Source organism: Chanos chanos, chromosome 4 (genome assembly GCF_902362185.1).
Source record: "Chanos chanos chromosome 4, fChaCha1.1, whole genome shotgun sequence".
Classification (NCBI taxonomy): domain Eukaryota; kingdom Metazoa; phylum Chordata; class Actinopteri; order Gonorynchiformes; family Chanidae; genus Chanos; species Chanos chanos.
Genome location: NC_044498.1, coordinates 1,808,566 through 1,825,708, shown reverse-complemented (window position 1 = coordinate 1,825,708; position 17,143 = coordinate 1,808,566). Strand labels below are relative to the sequence as shown.

The 17,143-nt window shown below is 42.0% G+C and overlaps 1 protein-coding gene across 1 annotated transcript in view; it reads right to left on the bottom strand.

The window, feature by feature from the left end:
* LOC115809178 (uncharacterized) overlaps nucleotides 1–17,143 on the bottom strand; it is a 40,278-nt gene that overhangs the window by 10,705 nt on the left and 12,430 nt on the right. Inside the window, exons 4-22 of the mRNA XM_030770738.1 lie at nucleotides 16,672–16,827; nucleotides 16,300–16,438; nucleotides 14,550–14,719; nucleotides 14,146–14,280; nucleotides 13,821–14,006; nucleotides 12,825–13,050; nucleotides 12,431–12,605; nucleotides 12,054–12,196; nucleotides 9,708–9,929; nucleotides 9,354–9,590; nucleotides 8,814–8,932; nucleotides 8,359–8,637; nucleotides 7,042–8,145; nucleotides 4,717–4,777; nucleotides 3,636–3,844; nucleotides 3,317–3,433; nucleotides 1,445–1,552; nucleotides 675–830; nucleotides 412–550 (exon numbers count right to left, since the gene is read on the bottom strand). Coding sequence (XP_030626598.1) covers nucleotides 412–550; nucleotides 675–830; nucleotides 1,445–1,552; nucleotides 3,317–3,433; nucleotides 3,636–3,844; nucleotides 4,717–4,777; nucleotides 7,042–8,145; nucleotides 8,359–8,637; nucleotides 8,814–8,932; nucleotides 9,354–9,590; nucleotides 9,708–9,929; nucleotides 12,054–12,196; nucleotides 12,431–12,605; nucleotides 12,825–13,050; nucleotides 13,821–14,006; nucleotides 14,146–14,280; nucleotides 14,550–14,719; nucleotides 16,300–16,438; nucleotides 16,672–16,827 — 4,081 coding nt within the window. The remainder of the gene's footprint in view (nucleotides 1–411; nucleotides 551–674; nucleotides 831–1,444; nucleotides 1,553–3,316; nucleotides 3,434–3,635; nucleotides 3,845–4,716; nucleotides 4,778–7,041; nucleotides 8,146–8,358; nucleotides 8,638–8,813; nucleotides 8,933–9,353; nucleotides 9,591–9,707; nucleotides 9,930–12,053; nucleotides 12,197–12,430; nucleotides 12,606–12,824; nucleotides 13,051–13,820; nucleotides 14,007–14,145; nucleotides 14,281–14,549; nucleotides 14,720–16,299; nucleotides 16,439–16,671; nucleotides 16,828–17,143) is intronic.

Below are 17,143 nucleotides of genomic sequence, written 5' to 3'. Positions count from 1 at the left end.
TACCTACTCAAAGTCACAAGACATGTACTGCTATGAGCAAAATATCTCTGCTTAGTAATTACTTCAACTCCCAAAGACAGACTTTCTAAGACTTTCTGATTTCTGCTGCTCCTGCTTAATCATTTCTGTGATATTAATTTGAAATAAGGTAATCTTGGACTTGTTTCAGTTCTGTGTGGTTTTTGGAGAAATTTCAGTTCAGTTTGGTGTTGGCTTTCAACAGTGTAGTCGTTCTACTTGCTTTGTGCCACAGAGAAACATCTATAACACAAAAACAGACTATGTTTTTTACAACTGAACTTGCCCTGTATTTCTGGTTTCAGTGATATTAAACTGTAATGCGTTATGGGTGTGTCCAGCTCCCCCTCAAAGGCTTCGTTTGCGTGAGATATAAATGGTGACGTTACGTACCCACTTTGCTACATTCTCTTACAGTTCCCGATTGAAATTCGAACCTCGGCGGGTTGTCGTTTTCGTCGATGACCTGAATTCTGAGCTGTATTTCAGTTTCAGCCAGCGACCCATCCCGATATTTTGCCAGCCCTGTCAACTGTGAAAGGCAAAGGACCGCTGATCAGACAAGGAAAAGCCTCTTTATGGAAACACGCTGTATTTACGGCAGAGGGGACGGTTCTGTTTATGGGTTGATCAGTGGAATAGTCATTGGATCTCACGTTGTATTCCCTTTTAGACTCTCGGTCCAGGATGCCCGTGATCCTGACGGTACCAGTCACGGGGTTGACGATGAAGAGGTTAAAGGGCTCTTTGTCAGCCCCGTGGCCTGATAGGCTGTAGTCCACCATGCCATCAATGTCTTTATCCGATCTGATCTATAAAAGCCAGTGAGGTCACAGCTTCAGTGAACTTCAGGAAAAGGATCAAATGAGTTTTATTTATGAAAAATGTGAAAGACATGATGACATGATCTGGGTATGTTCTGCCTTCTTAAAGATCTGACAAGTTTTTCATGTTCAGTATAATATATATATATATATACATACATACATACATACATACATATATATATATATATATATAAAACAATACACACACACACTGGCCAGTGATTATGCTCATTATGTAGTACAAATACATCGGTCCAGACCCAGCTACCCATTTACTGATACTGTATGTTAATGCACACACACACACACACACACACACACACACACACACACATACATATATATATATATATATTTATACACACTGTATATACTGTATATACTGTATATACTGTACATATCGACAAGCTTGAAAATCCAGTCTTTTGGCTGCTATTCCTGAGGGTGTTTCCCACCAAGGAAGGCCGAGACTTTTAAAATGCTGATCACTACCAAATTCACCCTCATGGGAAAACGTACTCCTTGACCTCTGCCTTGCTTCTTCATGAACTGTTCATTTCAAGAAAAACAAAAACTCATTGTCATCATCTCATGCTTACTTTGGCGATGTATTCCCTCTTTGTGTAGTCAACATTCTCCCTTAGCCTGGTTGGCGGGAGAATCCACTCTCGCTTTTGTCGCTTTGACCTAGCATCAGCTTTTGAAACCTAAGAGTGAAAATTCAACGATAAATGATGTGAGACATATCTCTTTAGATTGCTAAAAAGTGTGATGTATGACTCATGACAGCACTGTCCCTGCTAATTAGTCTTCCTCTGTTACAGATCTTAAGAGAGCGGATTAAAGGATTAAACAGTGACTCCGCCTGAGAGCGTTATGTATGTGTGCTATACTAAGACAGGATGAGGTATGGTTTACTTTACTGATGCCCAGGAGGGAGTTCTTTTGTCTTACTGTAGCCTATACTGCAAGAAACATTTTTAAGATCATGTGTGTTGTTAAAGACTCATAAATGAGTGGCTCTTTTACTTTTGCCTGTTTTTGTGATGAGGTATTGAAACACAGAGGCATTTTTTTTTCTGAATGTCTCGCTGGACACTGATATATTTCTCAGTCTGAAATCATATATAACACGGTGGTGTGGTTGCCACCCTTCTCTATAGGAGCTGTCGTCCTGTGGCATATATGTTCCCATAGGACCGCACTCATACAGAACAGACAGCTATTCCTTTAAACAAACAAACAAACAAACAAACAAACAACAACGCCAAAAAAAACCCCACACACACAAAAAAAATACTTTGACCAAACAAATGACTGTAAATAGAACCTCAGTGACCAGAAAAAGATCAACACCAGATGTATTATTATTATTATTATTATGTTTCCACAGACATATCAGACATGTACTGTATACAAAGACTTTGTGAGCTGAGTGTGTATAATGACTTTTTCCCCGTGTAATGTAGCACCTAACCTTGCAGAACTGGTTGCTCAGCTGCATGTCTGTAGGCAAACACTAAACTGAAGACTTTCAAGGGGCTTGAACTTGACATGACAAAAATGCTCAGAGACGAAAGCTAACTTAAACTGAATATACGGCCCACCTAACAGTTAACCGTTTAACTGGGGTTAGTCCTATACCATTGCTGTCCTCTGACTGGAAACAGCTTGTCCTTCTCTGTTTGAACATTCTGTACACTGAAGTGGAGAATGTTTAACTTTCTTTCAGTCAGTGTCTTCAGTTTATTGATGTTTAAACACACTTTGTTTCCTTTAGAGAGTGCATGGGTTTGAACTGGTCTTGTATTGATCAGTAGGATCCCTGTAGGTAGTGTGTTTTTACTTTCTGGTTAAAACCTTTCATTAGTTGTGTCTGTCAGTCACTGGTTCAGTTATGCAAGACCCAACAAACCAACCATTAGTGCTCAAAAATTAACAATAAAAACACTACTACTACTAATTTATTGTGTTTGTATAATAGCTAAAATATAATTGCGATTATAGTTAAACTGTTAATTAATGTAAACCCAACCAGCATGGGAAAGAATGCTTTACATAAATGGAATATCTTGCAGTATTCAGTGCTTGTGTTTTGGGGACATTATGTACATATAGGGTACTCTGGGAGATATGTGTGTATCTAAATGATAGAATTAATATTGAAATGTAAAAATTTAATTACATTTCAATTTCTGGAACGGCTTTTACAGATTCAGAATCGAGCATATCTGCCAGAATTTAACAAATCCAGCAAAACAAAAACTTCAACAAAATGCAAAATCAAATATCTACAGACATTGTGCAAAGAGGAATTTTGAAGATTTGATATAGTTCTGAGGCAGTAACTAGTTGCATAGCACATGCACACGGCTTTCTCATCACGGCAAATGATTATGAACAAATTGCTTAGTTAAGCAATTTTTTCTAAATAATCCGCATCATTACGGAAATGACAGAGAGGCACTTACCATGAACATGCACAGAAACAGGAGCAGAAACAGTCTTCCAAGCCAAGGACCAGCCATGTCAGCGTTGGTAGAGCAGTAGGCAAACACCACTCTCGCCCTGTTTCTCTCTCTCTCGCACTCTCAGTCTCCTCTGTTCCAGTGAGCACATTAAAATCAGTTTGTTTGTCAGCATGGCCGGTTGTAGATGTTGTCTCTGGGAGGGGCTCGCCGCACGCCTCTGGGTCTGAGACGGTTCTTGCTTACCCTTCTAGGAGCCCCCCTGCCACGCCCCTACAAACGATCCTCTCCTCTCTCCTTTCACTCTCCCCTGCATGCTCACCGTCACAGAAACTTTCTCTGTCAGCACAATTGCACCCCCCCACCCATACTGTGGTGGAGTAAGCGTGGCTGTGGAGGGGTGGGGCCATGGTGGAGTAAGTATGGCTGTGGGGGGGGGCAGGGCTGTGGTGTAGTAAGCATAGCTATGGAAGGGCTGGGTCAGGTGTGTTCCTTCAGGTGCAGTTCTTGACCTGCCTCTTCTTCTCTCGGCTGATAACACATAGACAAAGGGAAAGAGAACACGGAGTTCTCACACTGCTTTTGCCACTTAAATCAAAATTAAACGTCAGGACTGCACTTGGGTTATTTAAGAAAACAAAGGTCTATCCGATAAAATATGTAAATATCAAGACAGATGAAAATTGTTTCTGTAACTACAGGGAAAATGCTTAATTTTAGTTGAAAAACAAAAACAAAAAGAGCTAAAAAGCTTTTGTACCGGGACACTGAGACGTTAACTGTCGGACAGTTCTAGAAGCGACTCTTCACTTGCACGTGCCAAGCTAATTTGTTTTTGGGGACAGGGTACAATGTGGTACAGAGTGCTGTGAGTGCAGTATCACTGTGCACCAGCAGGGGGTGCTCAAACTTTCATAGCACCTCACTGTCAGGCTATATATCACTGTGAAGAGATCTCCCTGGAGCGAAGAGTCAGGATACTGTGGAATGTCTTGGTTTGTCTGATCCATAAACAACTCAGTGCAGGTAAACCACAAACGGCTTCCATTCCCAAGGACATATACAGCTCACCAAATCTGTTTCCTCTCAGATATGTTTTATGTACACGTTTCCAGTTACGTCATGTACAATTTATGATTTTCATCATTTTTCATGAAGTCAGTGTACCATGATATTTAAAAAAGTAGCTTTTTATTCTAGTTTTCAATGTCTGATAAATACTAATGTTGAATATAAATATGCAGATCAACCTACCTCAGGTACTATTTTATACTATTTTCCTTTTTCTCCCCTTTTCTGTTAATGATTTGCAAGCTTTACTAGTCTGTGTGTGCTTTACACACACAGACACACACACACACACACACACACACACACACACACACTCACTCACACACAGATACACGTGTGGGTGTTTTTGTTGGCCAGCTCCCCACTAGATGGCAGCAGATTCCAGTTCCAGCCCTGTAGACCAGAAGACACACAGGAGGAACACACACAGACACCATGACAATAATTACATAATTGAGGCAAGTTCTGTTTTGACCAACATTTTGATGGAACCACATCACAAAGACAACTTTTACACTTTCATTTCAACATTTTCACCATTTAAATGACTCTTTAGGAATGCTTTTGCAAACACTTTTGGTATTTTTTACAACTGGATTCCAAAGGCATTTCTCTCCCTTTTCAATAAACAGAAAACATAGGCTACATTGCATTTTTAGTCATAAACCTCATTTATTACACAGATATAGAGAGTGTAAATTTAGGACTCAATCGCCCCAGGTCATAACATTTCCAGTTATGAAACCTCCTCTTCAAAATAAGGACATTTCATAAAGAAGACTCGCTCGTTTTCATCCAGGTTCTTGGGGAATGTGACATTTGACATGAATGAAGCAAGATTTATCTCACAGGTTCTTGAGTGAAAATATTTTACTTTTGAGGTAACAGCCGTGACAGACGTACAGTCTAGATTTATATTCACAAGCCATTTAAAATAACAGTGATGTCTGGATGAATACAACAGCATTATACAGACAGCTTCTCACTGGGAACAGTGTCAGACAGTCAAAGTTCACTGTTATGAAATCTTCAACATACACTCAAGAAACACATTATTTGGTCCTTGACTTTGAATCGTACCTGATACATTATCGGACAGCATCACAGAGGGAAAGACAGAAGAATACACACAAGCAAGCATGTTAAACCATCCTAAAAATGTTCTCACGGATCATCTTCAGCGGCCAAGTCCTCTGTTCAAACTCCATGTAAAGTAACAGGCAATCTTGCATATGGATTCAGATTGCCTGGAGCTCTTTCCCATCGACTCTGTAAAGACCAGTCTCACTTATATATTCAAATAGAAGATGCGCTGCAGACCAAGCCAACTGACGCAATGATGGATCAAGGGGAACCCGTCTCACTCATGGACTTACTCTAGGTGGTGCTACAACCAAAGACATGACTGTTGGTTTAAATGTCACTGGTATAATTGAGTAGTGTTGTCAAATTTGCTTATGTTCTTAATGAATTTGCTGACCACAGTTTTGATTACTTTCACTAAAGTTCCAGTGTTTCCTGAAGACTAAACCAGTGTTTCCTAAAGGCTATTCTTTTGTTTATTCTAAGTTCAGTATCTGGTCTACATTTTTTTTAGATGACATGCAAATATTATGCACTCATGTAACAGCTGTTTTATATCATTTCTTTTTCGTTTGTTGCTAACAGGTTTTATTTTTCTGTTTTTCCTAAAATGAAAATCATTTGTTTTGCTGGATTACAGTAGTCATCGATTGCTGATAAATGTGTAGCATTTGATGGAAATGGATCACATTAATTAAACATTTTCTCTCATTCATCAGTCTCTAACGCCTCTCCTACAAAAACAGATAAACTGATTCAACTTTCTGGGAACAAAAACAACAACAACAATAACAATATATTTCACGAGGCCCTCTGAATTCCATTCCATGGATTTCATTCCTACCTGACACATACAGGGACCATTTTGGGAACTGTGAATTTGATGTCATTTATATGCATCAGGACAAATGGGAAGCACTGGTGTGGGTAATGGATAGCTGCAGCCTCCAAATGAGGTTTTTTGCTTAGTTTTCGAAAAGCTAGAAAACATCCCTATATACAAAACAACTTTTAAGACACCTCAGTGCTGTTAAGATGTTAAAACAACCCCACTATCTCAATCAACCAGCAAACACTGAAGCCTTCAGGGAACAGACGAAGGCTCTGCTTCGACATTTAAAGCAGACGGATTGCAGAGCACATGCAAAATATAAAAACGCGTTCCACAACGTTTGTCACAACCTCAACGCTGCCAGGACTTTCCAAGCGCAGCTGTGAGTATGTCTGAAAGGCTGAGAGGTATGCACACACGTTAGGTACACTGTCAGAAACCAAAGAGTCAGGTCAGGCTAAATTCCCCTGAGAGTACAAAATACATTACATCATCTTGGTACTGAGAAAGCAAAGGCTACTGCCCCGTCGTACAGCAGGATCCTTCATAACAATCTGATATTTTAATTACACTCTACATCTTGTTCAGGGCCATTTTCGACCGAAACCATATTTTCTGTGTTACTCTGACTCAGGAATGAGAAGGAACTGAAACCTACTGGACTAAGAGGCAGGGGACTGATCACAACTGGACTGTGAAGGGTGGACCTTTCACCAGTCACAAGTACCGGACTAGAACTGACTTGCCTCTCAATAAGGGCCACTCTACTTTGGGAACTCATGTGCATCGGCCCCTGGTTTGATCCTCTCAGATCCTTCCCCACGACCACATGTCCCACTCCCATGCCCTGTGCAACTCCTGTGACGACATTTTTAAGGGTGTCACTGTGAAGGCCAGAAATGCTTTCGACAAGTGCCGGACAAGACCTGCCTGAACTTTCGACGAGGGCCACGCTATTTTGATGACTCATGTGAACTAGCCCCTTATTTGACCCTCTTAGCTCCTCCCCCATGACCACATGCCCCAGTCCCATACCGATTCCTGAGATGACTGACATTTCACCATTTTTAAGGGTCTCACTGTGAAGGCCAGAAATGCCACCCTGTTCTGAAGAGCCATTATTGATCACCAGACCATTAGCTCCCATTGGAGCTCCTTGGAGCAGTATGGTTTCACAGGCAGAGGAGGTGGGACTGATGGTGATGTTATTTCCTGAACTTCCAGCAGCGTGAGGTTGAATGGAAGCTCCATTCAGCACATACATTCCCTGTGTTGTCCCACTCAGGGTGGCCTGTGCTGGGACACCACTGTGGACTAGCAGCCCCTCTGCCTGTGGAGCTCCACCCACCACGTACATGCTCTGTCCCAGTGTAACAGGAGGCCTCTCCGCCACCAGGACAGCGCTGGGCACCTGCTGCTCCACCATGTAGTACAGAGGCTGCTGCTGCAGTAGTAGGGTTTGACCGGTCTTCACTCTGGGAAGGGTAGCTGATCCACTCATGGTTTTGGTGACTTCGGTGACTGCAGCGTGTTTCGAAGGTGGTGGAGCAGAATTGACAATGTCAACTGCATGTGTGGCAACAGAGCTCTCTGTCTTAATGTTTGTGTTTATGGTTGTAGCGGTGTGATCCTCTTGCAGCTGTGGTGGAGGAGGCATCGGTGGTGGACTACAGATCTCCGCCAAGGTCATGAATTTTGACCCCAGCTCGTTGAGAAATTCAAGGTCATTGTCAGACTGGAGGACACTACTGCAACCTATAGATCCAGCAGAGGAACCCTGGCCCTCATATTCGTACACCAGCAGGCAGTCTGTAGATTGTTGACTGTCCACTGCACAGCTGGCCTTCTGCAGTGAAGAAGAAACAGTGGATTAGTTGACTTTATATGAAGCGAAAACATAGTTAACCTAGTTCTACTGAGTCATGTCGCTTTGGTGATCATCTATGGACTTTCAGTGCATATGGTTCACTGATCCATTTGGTGCTAAATTCACTTACACTTTTTACAAAGGGACAAATCAGTGTCTTATTAGAACAGACAAACTCCTCTGTGTTTGTACCTGAGAGTAGTACTGATGGAGGTAACTGTCGGGCAGGGCCATTCCCTCATAAATATCATTCTCTGTGTGCCTGTAGGATGAGGAATACAGAGAATTCCCATATTGCATAGTTGCAAACGTGTTCTCCTGATAGGTCAGCCCCTGATCCAGTTTGCCTGGCGCTGCACTGCCAGGGAACTGACTGCTGAGCATCATGGCGGATTTGGAGCTGACGTTAACAGCCTCGATATCAGGCCCCCTGTCTGTGATCACAGCTGGGGCGCTCAGAAGAGGTACCTCCTACACACATTAAAAACAAACACATAAACAGAATGTTCATTATATGAAATCAGATCAGAATAGTGCATAGCGCATTTTTGACCTTTCCATTCCCTATTCCTCTCAGTCTTGATTTTGCATCACAAATGAGTGTGTCCTCATACTCCTGTATTTTACAGTAGTCTGGTATAATTTACCTTGTCCTCTCCCTTGCCCTCTGTGTGATAGGGGATGAGGTATTCTTTAGCGTCAAAGGGCAACTCGACGAATTGTCCCACAGACCCACACTGGCAGACCAGCAGGAGCAGGGGCACCACTACAAAAGAAAAGACAGGTCAGCGGCCTGGACTGGGCAGTTTAGTAATGCTAATGACAGAACACAGCACAGCTGATGCAACAAAGAGTATTTAACTCAGGAGCGCAAACACACACGGGCAGAAGCACAAATATACTGAGCTCTCCTATTTAAATGCTGGTGAGGATATGTTCTGTTACTGTCAGGCACTCATAGCCAGAACCTCAAGGGTTAGTTTCTGATTCCCGTAAACATATTGAGGTGAATTGATGAATTGATAATTCTGAATTGCAGACCATTTATGCAGGTATACAAACAATGCGCTGGACTAGTTAATTTTCTTTGTTTATGTCTTGACAACATTTTGTGGGTACTGTGTATGTGTACTGTGTGTGTGTACTGTGTGTGTGTGAGTTTGTTTTCTGAGTTTGTTTAAACTTACAGAGGACAAGGGCTAGGCCTAGCAGCAGTAGTCCAATAGCTGGAGCACCCAGGTTGACAGAGGAACCAATCTGTTGAGCTCTGATGGCACATGTGCCATTCTCTCCACAGGTACAAACCTCTACCTGGAACTTCTGTTTGTCCCCACATCCCAGACCCTGCATGTCTGTGATCTCCACTGTCAGCTCATACACTCCTGGCCACAGTGACTCCTTTGCCCGGAACCCCACCGTTGTTGCTGCACAAGAGGACAAGAATGTACGCCAACTTAAATGTCGTAATACTCGTGTATTTTCAAAAGGTAAGACCACGCAATCGAGGAAGTGTCGTCGGTTTAGTTTTGTTTCCTTCTTACCGTTGAGATGCTCCATCTCCCACTCTCCTCTGGTCTCGTCCTCTATCAGTGTGAATGTGTATGGTGCTGCATTAGGATAAACATCCTCATCGAATGCTGTCACGTTCACCACATTGACATCAGAGCAGATGCTCTCGTAGGTGCTGGTTAGTCTGGGGCAGTGGTCGTTTGTGTCCTCTACCTTTAAAGCTATAGTTCCTGTGGCGGTCTTAGGTGGTGTATCTAAAAGTGAACAAAAACATATTAGCAGTTAAGGCACTTTCCAGGAGGAAATTCCAGGGTATATGTCCATTGTTTCATAGAATGAGTGTAGCAGTGGATGCAAACTGCTGACTGAAGTTTATGATGTAATTAGAACAAGAGGAACTACAAATGGAAACAACTACACAGTGCGTGAATACAACATCATGAAACACTTTTCTTGCTAAAGTAAACCAACAGGGGTAAAGGAAATCTCTCCCTTTATTTGTTGTGGTCTGGCTAGTTCCAGAGGGTCAGCAATAGGAATTTTAGGGTTCCAGGTGTTTAACTGTTTAGCAGCAGTTAAATTTAATTTGAGGAACTCAAACACTTGTCTATTTAGTTGATGAGACAGAGGTTGAAAAATCAACCGTGCAGCACAGTGAAAACCACTGTAGTGACAACAGTACCACACCGTAAAAAAAAAAAAAAAAAAAAAAATCTGTTGGTTTGATGAAAAAACAAAAACAACAACAACAACTGGCAACTGTGGTTGCCAGAATAATTCAGTAAAAATCCAGTAAAAGTGTAAACAACTTTATCGAACAACCTGTAAATGTTACAGTTTGAAACTGTTGTAATATACAAAACGTTACAACAGTTCTCTCCTGCACCTCTTTGTTTTAACTCTTTATTATCACAGTTAATTGTGTTAGTCAAGGGCTTGGTGATTGATTGATCAGTGGAATCAGGTGTGTCAGTCCTGAGCACAGTCCCACACTGGAATCGTACTCACAACTTTGGATGTGGAAGGGGGGCATGCTAGCAAGGAGGCTAAAACCCACATGTGCTAGCTTCCATCGCCAGCACATTCCTTCAGGTGCCGGAGAGTGCGTTCGAGGCCAGTGCAGGACTGTGCTTGTCTAAAAAATGCGGGTTACACTGCTACTATTATAGATTTACAACTAGCCTACTGATATATTGTTAAATATAGGCCTACTCAGTTCTAAACAGACACATCACCTGTTTTTTTAAACCCTTCACATTAACATAATTTTTACTGTAGGCCTAATTGTACATATTCTTATCTGTAAAGTGTAACATATGAATTCGTAAAATGTAATACAATTTCTTTCTGTATAAAAAAATCTACCTGACAAAAAACGGACATTATTGTAATACTGTCATGTTGTAATTTTAACTGTATTGTACTGTTTTTTCTATTACAGTTTTTCTGTGTTTAAACTTCTATAATCTGTAAATTCCACAAAGACATATGATTCTCTCAACATATTCTTACTTTAAAATGAACAGTTGTGTTTGGTTCAGTATTTTACTGTAGTTTACTTTCACAGTCTTTTTTTTTTTTGCAGTGCAGTTCAATCACAGTAACACACATTCCAGTTTTCATCCCTCTAAATACACATGCTGCTTTGTCCTGTTTTGTGCAAGCTGCAGTCGACAGATCTGAGACGGATCTGAGGAAACAGTGAGCCCAAAACATGTCAGAGGTCAAGTCAGCATTAATCTCAGACCTGAGCTGATCTGATCCAGTGGAAGAAAGAAACAGAACTCAGAACGTTTTAGATCTCAAACAGCTCTAAATAAGGCAGAGGAGCAGTTTTCAGACTCTCTCTCTCTCTCTCTCTCTCTCTATATATATATATATACACATATATATATATATATATATATATATTTTTTTTTTTTTTTTAGAAAATTCTATCAATACAGGAGCACCCACAAAGAGAACAGCAAAGTTCAAAGAATTCACCTTTATGGCACCTAACAGCAGCCTGTGCTATGTTAGTTAGTGGTTTAATGATCTATCTGGTCATAAAGGGCTTGTTCACAGGACTGGCAATAAAAAATTATGAGATTCATGATTAGCTTCCTAGGAATGACATTTATCATAACAGATTGTGATGAAAAACAGACACTCATATTCCTTGACAACAGTCAATACCAGCCAACAAATCGCTGTATAATCATTTAAAATCATGTATTGTTTTTTGGGGCCTTGCAGGAGTGAATAATCATTATTAAACGAGGAATGGGGGATTATAATTAACATTAAGGTTTATAAGACACTTCAAAGCACCCCAGTAAAACTGTACCAAGTACAACAATTACCATGGTTACTGTATTGTTTACCTCAGTACTCACCTTTTGTCATACACAGGATTTTAGCATAGTAGGTTCCGTTGACCAGAGACTTGGACTCTCGGTCAGGCACTTTGGTTAGTGTAATCTCTGCAGTCTCTTCGTTAATAGTCAGCCAGTTATCCGGGTCAGATCCTTTAGCGTACCTGTGTAAAAAATATGACTGCATTTATTACAGGCATTATGAAAAAATGTAATCTATTTGTGTCATGGAAATTTAAATAAAGGGCTTTATTAGGGCTTATTGTGGTGAAGAGAAAATTATGTTTGGCGTCACTGCAAAATTAGAAGTTTCTACGTTGTGGGAAAATCTCCCTTTAATCCATAGCTCTTTCTCTATAAAACAGAAGCCAAGTGATTCGGAGGAAAACACAACTCACAGGACATTTTCAGCCAGTTCTCCTGTGTCTCCATCCACCGCAGGGTAGGAACCAATCACCATGGGAACCGAGAGCTTTTCTGGGTCCTCTGACACGGGCAACTCTTTCACACGGGGTTTAAATCCTGGGCCATCTGGCAGGTTATTCACACTGATCTTGATTGGGTAGCTTTTCCCTCCAGGGGCTTTGGGCTTCGTTCCTGGTTTAGCACCTGGTTTTGCCCCAGGCTTGGGTTTGGGGCCAGGCTTGACATCAGGTCTCAGGTTAGGCTTACTCCCTACTCCTGGTGCTGATCCAGGTCCTGCCCCACCTCCACCTCCACCTCCACCTCCGCCACCTCCACCTCCAGCTCCTGCACCCACATCTGGCTCCACTCCAGGACCTGTGCCTGTACCTGCCCCAGGCCCTCCTCCTCCTCCTCCGCCTCCTCCTCCACCTCCTCCCCCTGCACCTCCTCCTGGTCCAGCTCCAGCACCTCCTCCTGCTGCTGCCCCTGGTCCAAGATCTGGTCCCAAATCTAGCTCCAGACCCAGAGCAACCGCAGTTCCATTTACAAATGGAGCAACATTAGAAACCAAGAGGCCAAGGTCCACATTTTGGACCATTTCGTAATCCAGTGGCTGATGTTGCAGAACGTGGAGAAAATCAAGGAGAAAGAGCAGAGTGACAGGAGAAAGGAAAGGGAGGTTCATTCAGATCTCGCCGATGAGAGACGGATAACTAGGCTAAAATCATTAGACTGTCTTTCGTGTAGTTGTAATTCTGCACTCTTGCCAATGGAGGGTGCTATTTCTCCTTTCTCAGTTCCCATTTTCATTGTCAACATGATCTAAGGGATGGCATTTCATTTAAAAGAAAAAAAAATCACAAGGAAGGTACTGCCAAGAAACATAATTAAACTGAGATTTTGGAAAGGAATTTAACCTTTCAATGTTCTATTGGCAAGATGAATAAAAGCAAATGTGCCACAACTTGTGCGTTGGATCAGCTCTTCTCAAACTACGATGCACCGATCCGACAAGAACCTGCCGGTCCGGAAAACCCCCTGTGGTGCCAGTCAAATTCTGCTTGTCTCCAGGTGAAAATAGACACATTTTAAGCAAGTTCTCGCAGGTGGGATGCTTAACATTTTAGGATATTGAATAAAATGTCAATTTTCACATGGCAAGTGACAGAAGCATCAAGCATAATTTGACTGTCCAGGGCGGACTGGCAGTTAGTTCTGTTACAATTTTCAAAGCAAGAAGTTCAGTCAAAGGGGTGGAGACCTGGAACCGGTCTGCAGCCTGGAGTTTGAGAAACGATGGATTAGATGCTTATTGTTTCAACAGGCGGTGAGCTTCACAGATTTCAGTGTGCTCTGGAGATTTTCCAAGCAAATACGTCTTACCTTGACCAGTTTTAGAATGCCCTCATTGGTTTTCGGATCTGTCTCAATGGTGAAGAGACCGTCCTCGTTTCCCTTGACGATGTCAAAAACAGCCAGCCAGTTGTCTGAATTTATTAAGTCGCTATCCAGAGCTTTGATCCTCATCACCACCACATTAACTGCACCTTCGTCTATGCTGCCCAAATACTGACGCAGAAACAGGGAGACAGAAAAGAGCTCACAGTAATTTCTGCTTTATGACAGCATGAAAGTGGGTAAATGCAGTATTACAGACAGTCGAATCATGACAAAATGCATAGTATTTTTTTCATTCATTCATTCTTACCTCTTCTTTCTCAAGAACAGGAACATTATCGTTTATGTCGAGAACAGTGATCTTAATTGTTCCCGTCCCTGTTAGGCCGTCTGGCGCTCCATCCTTGTCCACACCTTGCACTGTCAGCGTGTATACGCTGTTCATCTGTGAAACAGGTGAAGTCAGTTTCATAATGTGTATGTTTCTTTATAGTTCTTTATATTTCCCATATAACAACCCCCCCCCCCACCCTCCTTATGGAAATATTCTTCAGCATTCGTCAGTTTTGAATTCAAACGTCATAAAACAAATTTGAAGTAAACCACTGTCCTTTCATTGTATGCCAGTGAGTGTGACGGATGCGTGAAAGCTGATAGACCCCGTTCAATAAAACATTCAGTAAAAAGTAACCGTGGACTGTGGATGACGCCCACCTCCCGATCCAGGGTATGCTTCTTCACGGTGATTTCCCCTGTGTCTCTGTCGATTGAGAACATTGGCCCGGACCCGGCTGGCTCCTGTTTGATGATGCTGTACGCTATCTTAGCATTGACTGTGTTTGGGTCATCATCATCCTCAGCCTGTACTGTCGCCACCGGTGTCCCTGCAGTCACACAGATAACCTTCAGGTCAAATATACACAGCATGTTTTACTTTTTTAATTTATTGAGGATATTTTTACCGTAATTTGTGACAGTAAAATAATAATTTAAAAAAATTGTTATGAGTTTGGGTTTGTGCGCAAACACATGGAAATCCATTCCCCACTGATTTCGTATCGTTGGCCTAAGACTCTGTAGGAAGTGGAAGATTGCATTTCCCATGGAATCCTTTATTTTTTTTCCTAATGAGATTTTTATACTGGACGTTTATTCACTACATCCATGCAGTGTTGATGCAGTGTTTGAGATTCCTACCCTCCTTGAAATACAAGATCGTATCTGTTTCCTACCTCAAATGCAACACCACTGAATAGATTAGGAAATGTATGAATATCTGTATCTGTATAAATAATCCAGCAATGGAAACACAACGTCACTCATTAACGAGCTGTGGATACTGAGGGCAGTGACTCATAACATCTTCAAACAACTACCCCTGGGGGTGAAAATGATGATTCTTTCCATCTGCAAATGGCCATATATCCCCCATTGATCTCAGGCACAAATATGTCGTGTACAACAGCAACCAAGCTGACCTCAGTGTCTGGTTTCCTTATTGATTTGCATTGTCGTTGGCCTCAAACTCTGTAGGAATTCGAAGATTGCATTTCCCAAACTTAAAATGCCTTGCCGACGGAGATAACATCAGCCAAGGTTGTTCCATAAGCAAACTGAAGTCGTTTGACAGGTTTGCGAGCTGAGGAGTTCGTGTGTAGAGAGTACAGAGAACACGCAGCCCCGCGGAACATCAGTTCCTCAGAAGACATCTGAAGTGTGTTTGCCCAGCTCAACCCAGAGAGTGTGAATTTACTGACTCTTACGCACAATCAGCTGGCTTGGTCTGTTAGTCTTTCGATCGGCATTGACGGCCTGGCTCGGGCCACAGAAGTGTCGAATGAGAGAATGGGAGGTGCTAGTCCTGCGGCCCCTCTCCTCTGACAGGGCCCTCTCTGTCACTCTCTGCAGTTCACCTGAGCTTAACATTGTCATACCTGTAGATTGTTCTTAGCAGTCTGAAGGTGTGTTTGTCAAAACTTGCCTAACCAGTGACATCATGTAATTATTTTGTTATGGTAGGTGCCTTTAAAACTGTGCCATTCCAGGGTCTCATTACTTCAGTTGTTTGCTTAACAAAAACTCAACCACAAAAACCAATACCAAAACACTATAGTAACCAGTGTAGCCACTTTCTGAATGATTAGTCATGTCCAGTTGATTAGCAGATTTTTCTGTTGAGTTTTACTTGGCTGCATCCCCAGAAATTCCTGTGAGACCAAATGTGTTTGTTTGACCTGTGTGTGATGCTTCACAGTCGCAAATAACAACTGATCCATTCCTCTGAAGTCAACATGGTTTCATTTGAGTCGTATTCATTTAAGTTGCCTAATGTGTTGTATTTATGGTATGATATTTTCTTAAAACACACACACACACACACGCACATGCACACGCACACACACGCACACACACACACACACACGTATATAAATCACCTTACACACTCTTAAAGAATCATACATACCCACTTGACTACATTCCCGAACAACTGCTGTGTAAGGCTTGAACGTTGGAGGGTTGTCATTATCATCAATAATCTGAATTCTGATCTCAATGTCCGTCTCTGCCTGTGTGCCGTTACGATACTTTGCCACTCCAGTCAGCTGTGTTAAAAATAAACAGCGTACTCACTCACTATAAAATATTAAAGGTTTACAGCAATGTCCATTTAATGGTCCAAAAGGGGCTAGTGTTGGTGATGTAGCTAATTCATAATCTGAAGAATTTGTTTGTGGGTGGAAGGGTGTGCATTAGACGCTCACATGGTACATCTGTGTCAAAAGGATTTTCTTTATTGTTCCTAGATATGAATCTAGAATGGAGGGTTGCAACTCACATTGTACTGTGCTATTTTCTCCCTGTCCAGGGGGCCCGTGACTCTGACCTGCCCAGTCTTTGGGTTGACAACAAAGAGGTTAAAAGGCTCTTTGTCTGCTCCATGGCCTGTCAGCCTGTACTCCACACTCTGGCCTTCGTCCATATCTGATCGAATCTGGAGCAACGTTTCCACGACATTTAAAGAAATGAAACAACAACAAGAGCAGCAGCAACAACAAAGACAACAGCGAAAATATCAAGCTGTAAAAATAAAAATGTTTTGAAGATGAAAACAGATTCCTGTCATGGTGTTGGCCCCATGGCCAAACATCTATCATTGAGATTTTTCTTCCATAACCACACAACTTTTTTTTTTTCATACAGAATGTTTCCTTGGAACAGCCCATACATCAAACACCCCACATGCCACATGAGAACACATCTTAGTGGAGATACAGATAACTGTGACCCATGTGAGTGCTTCTATGCCT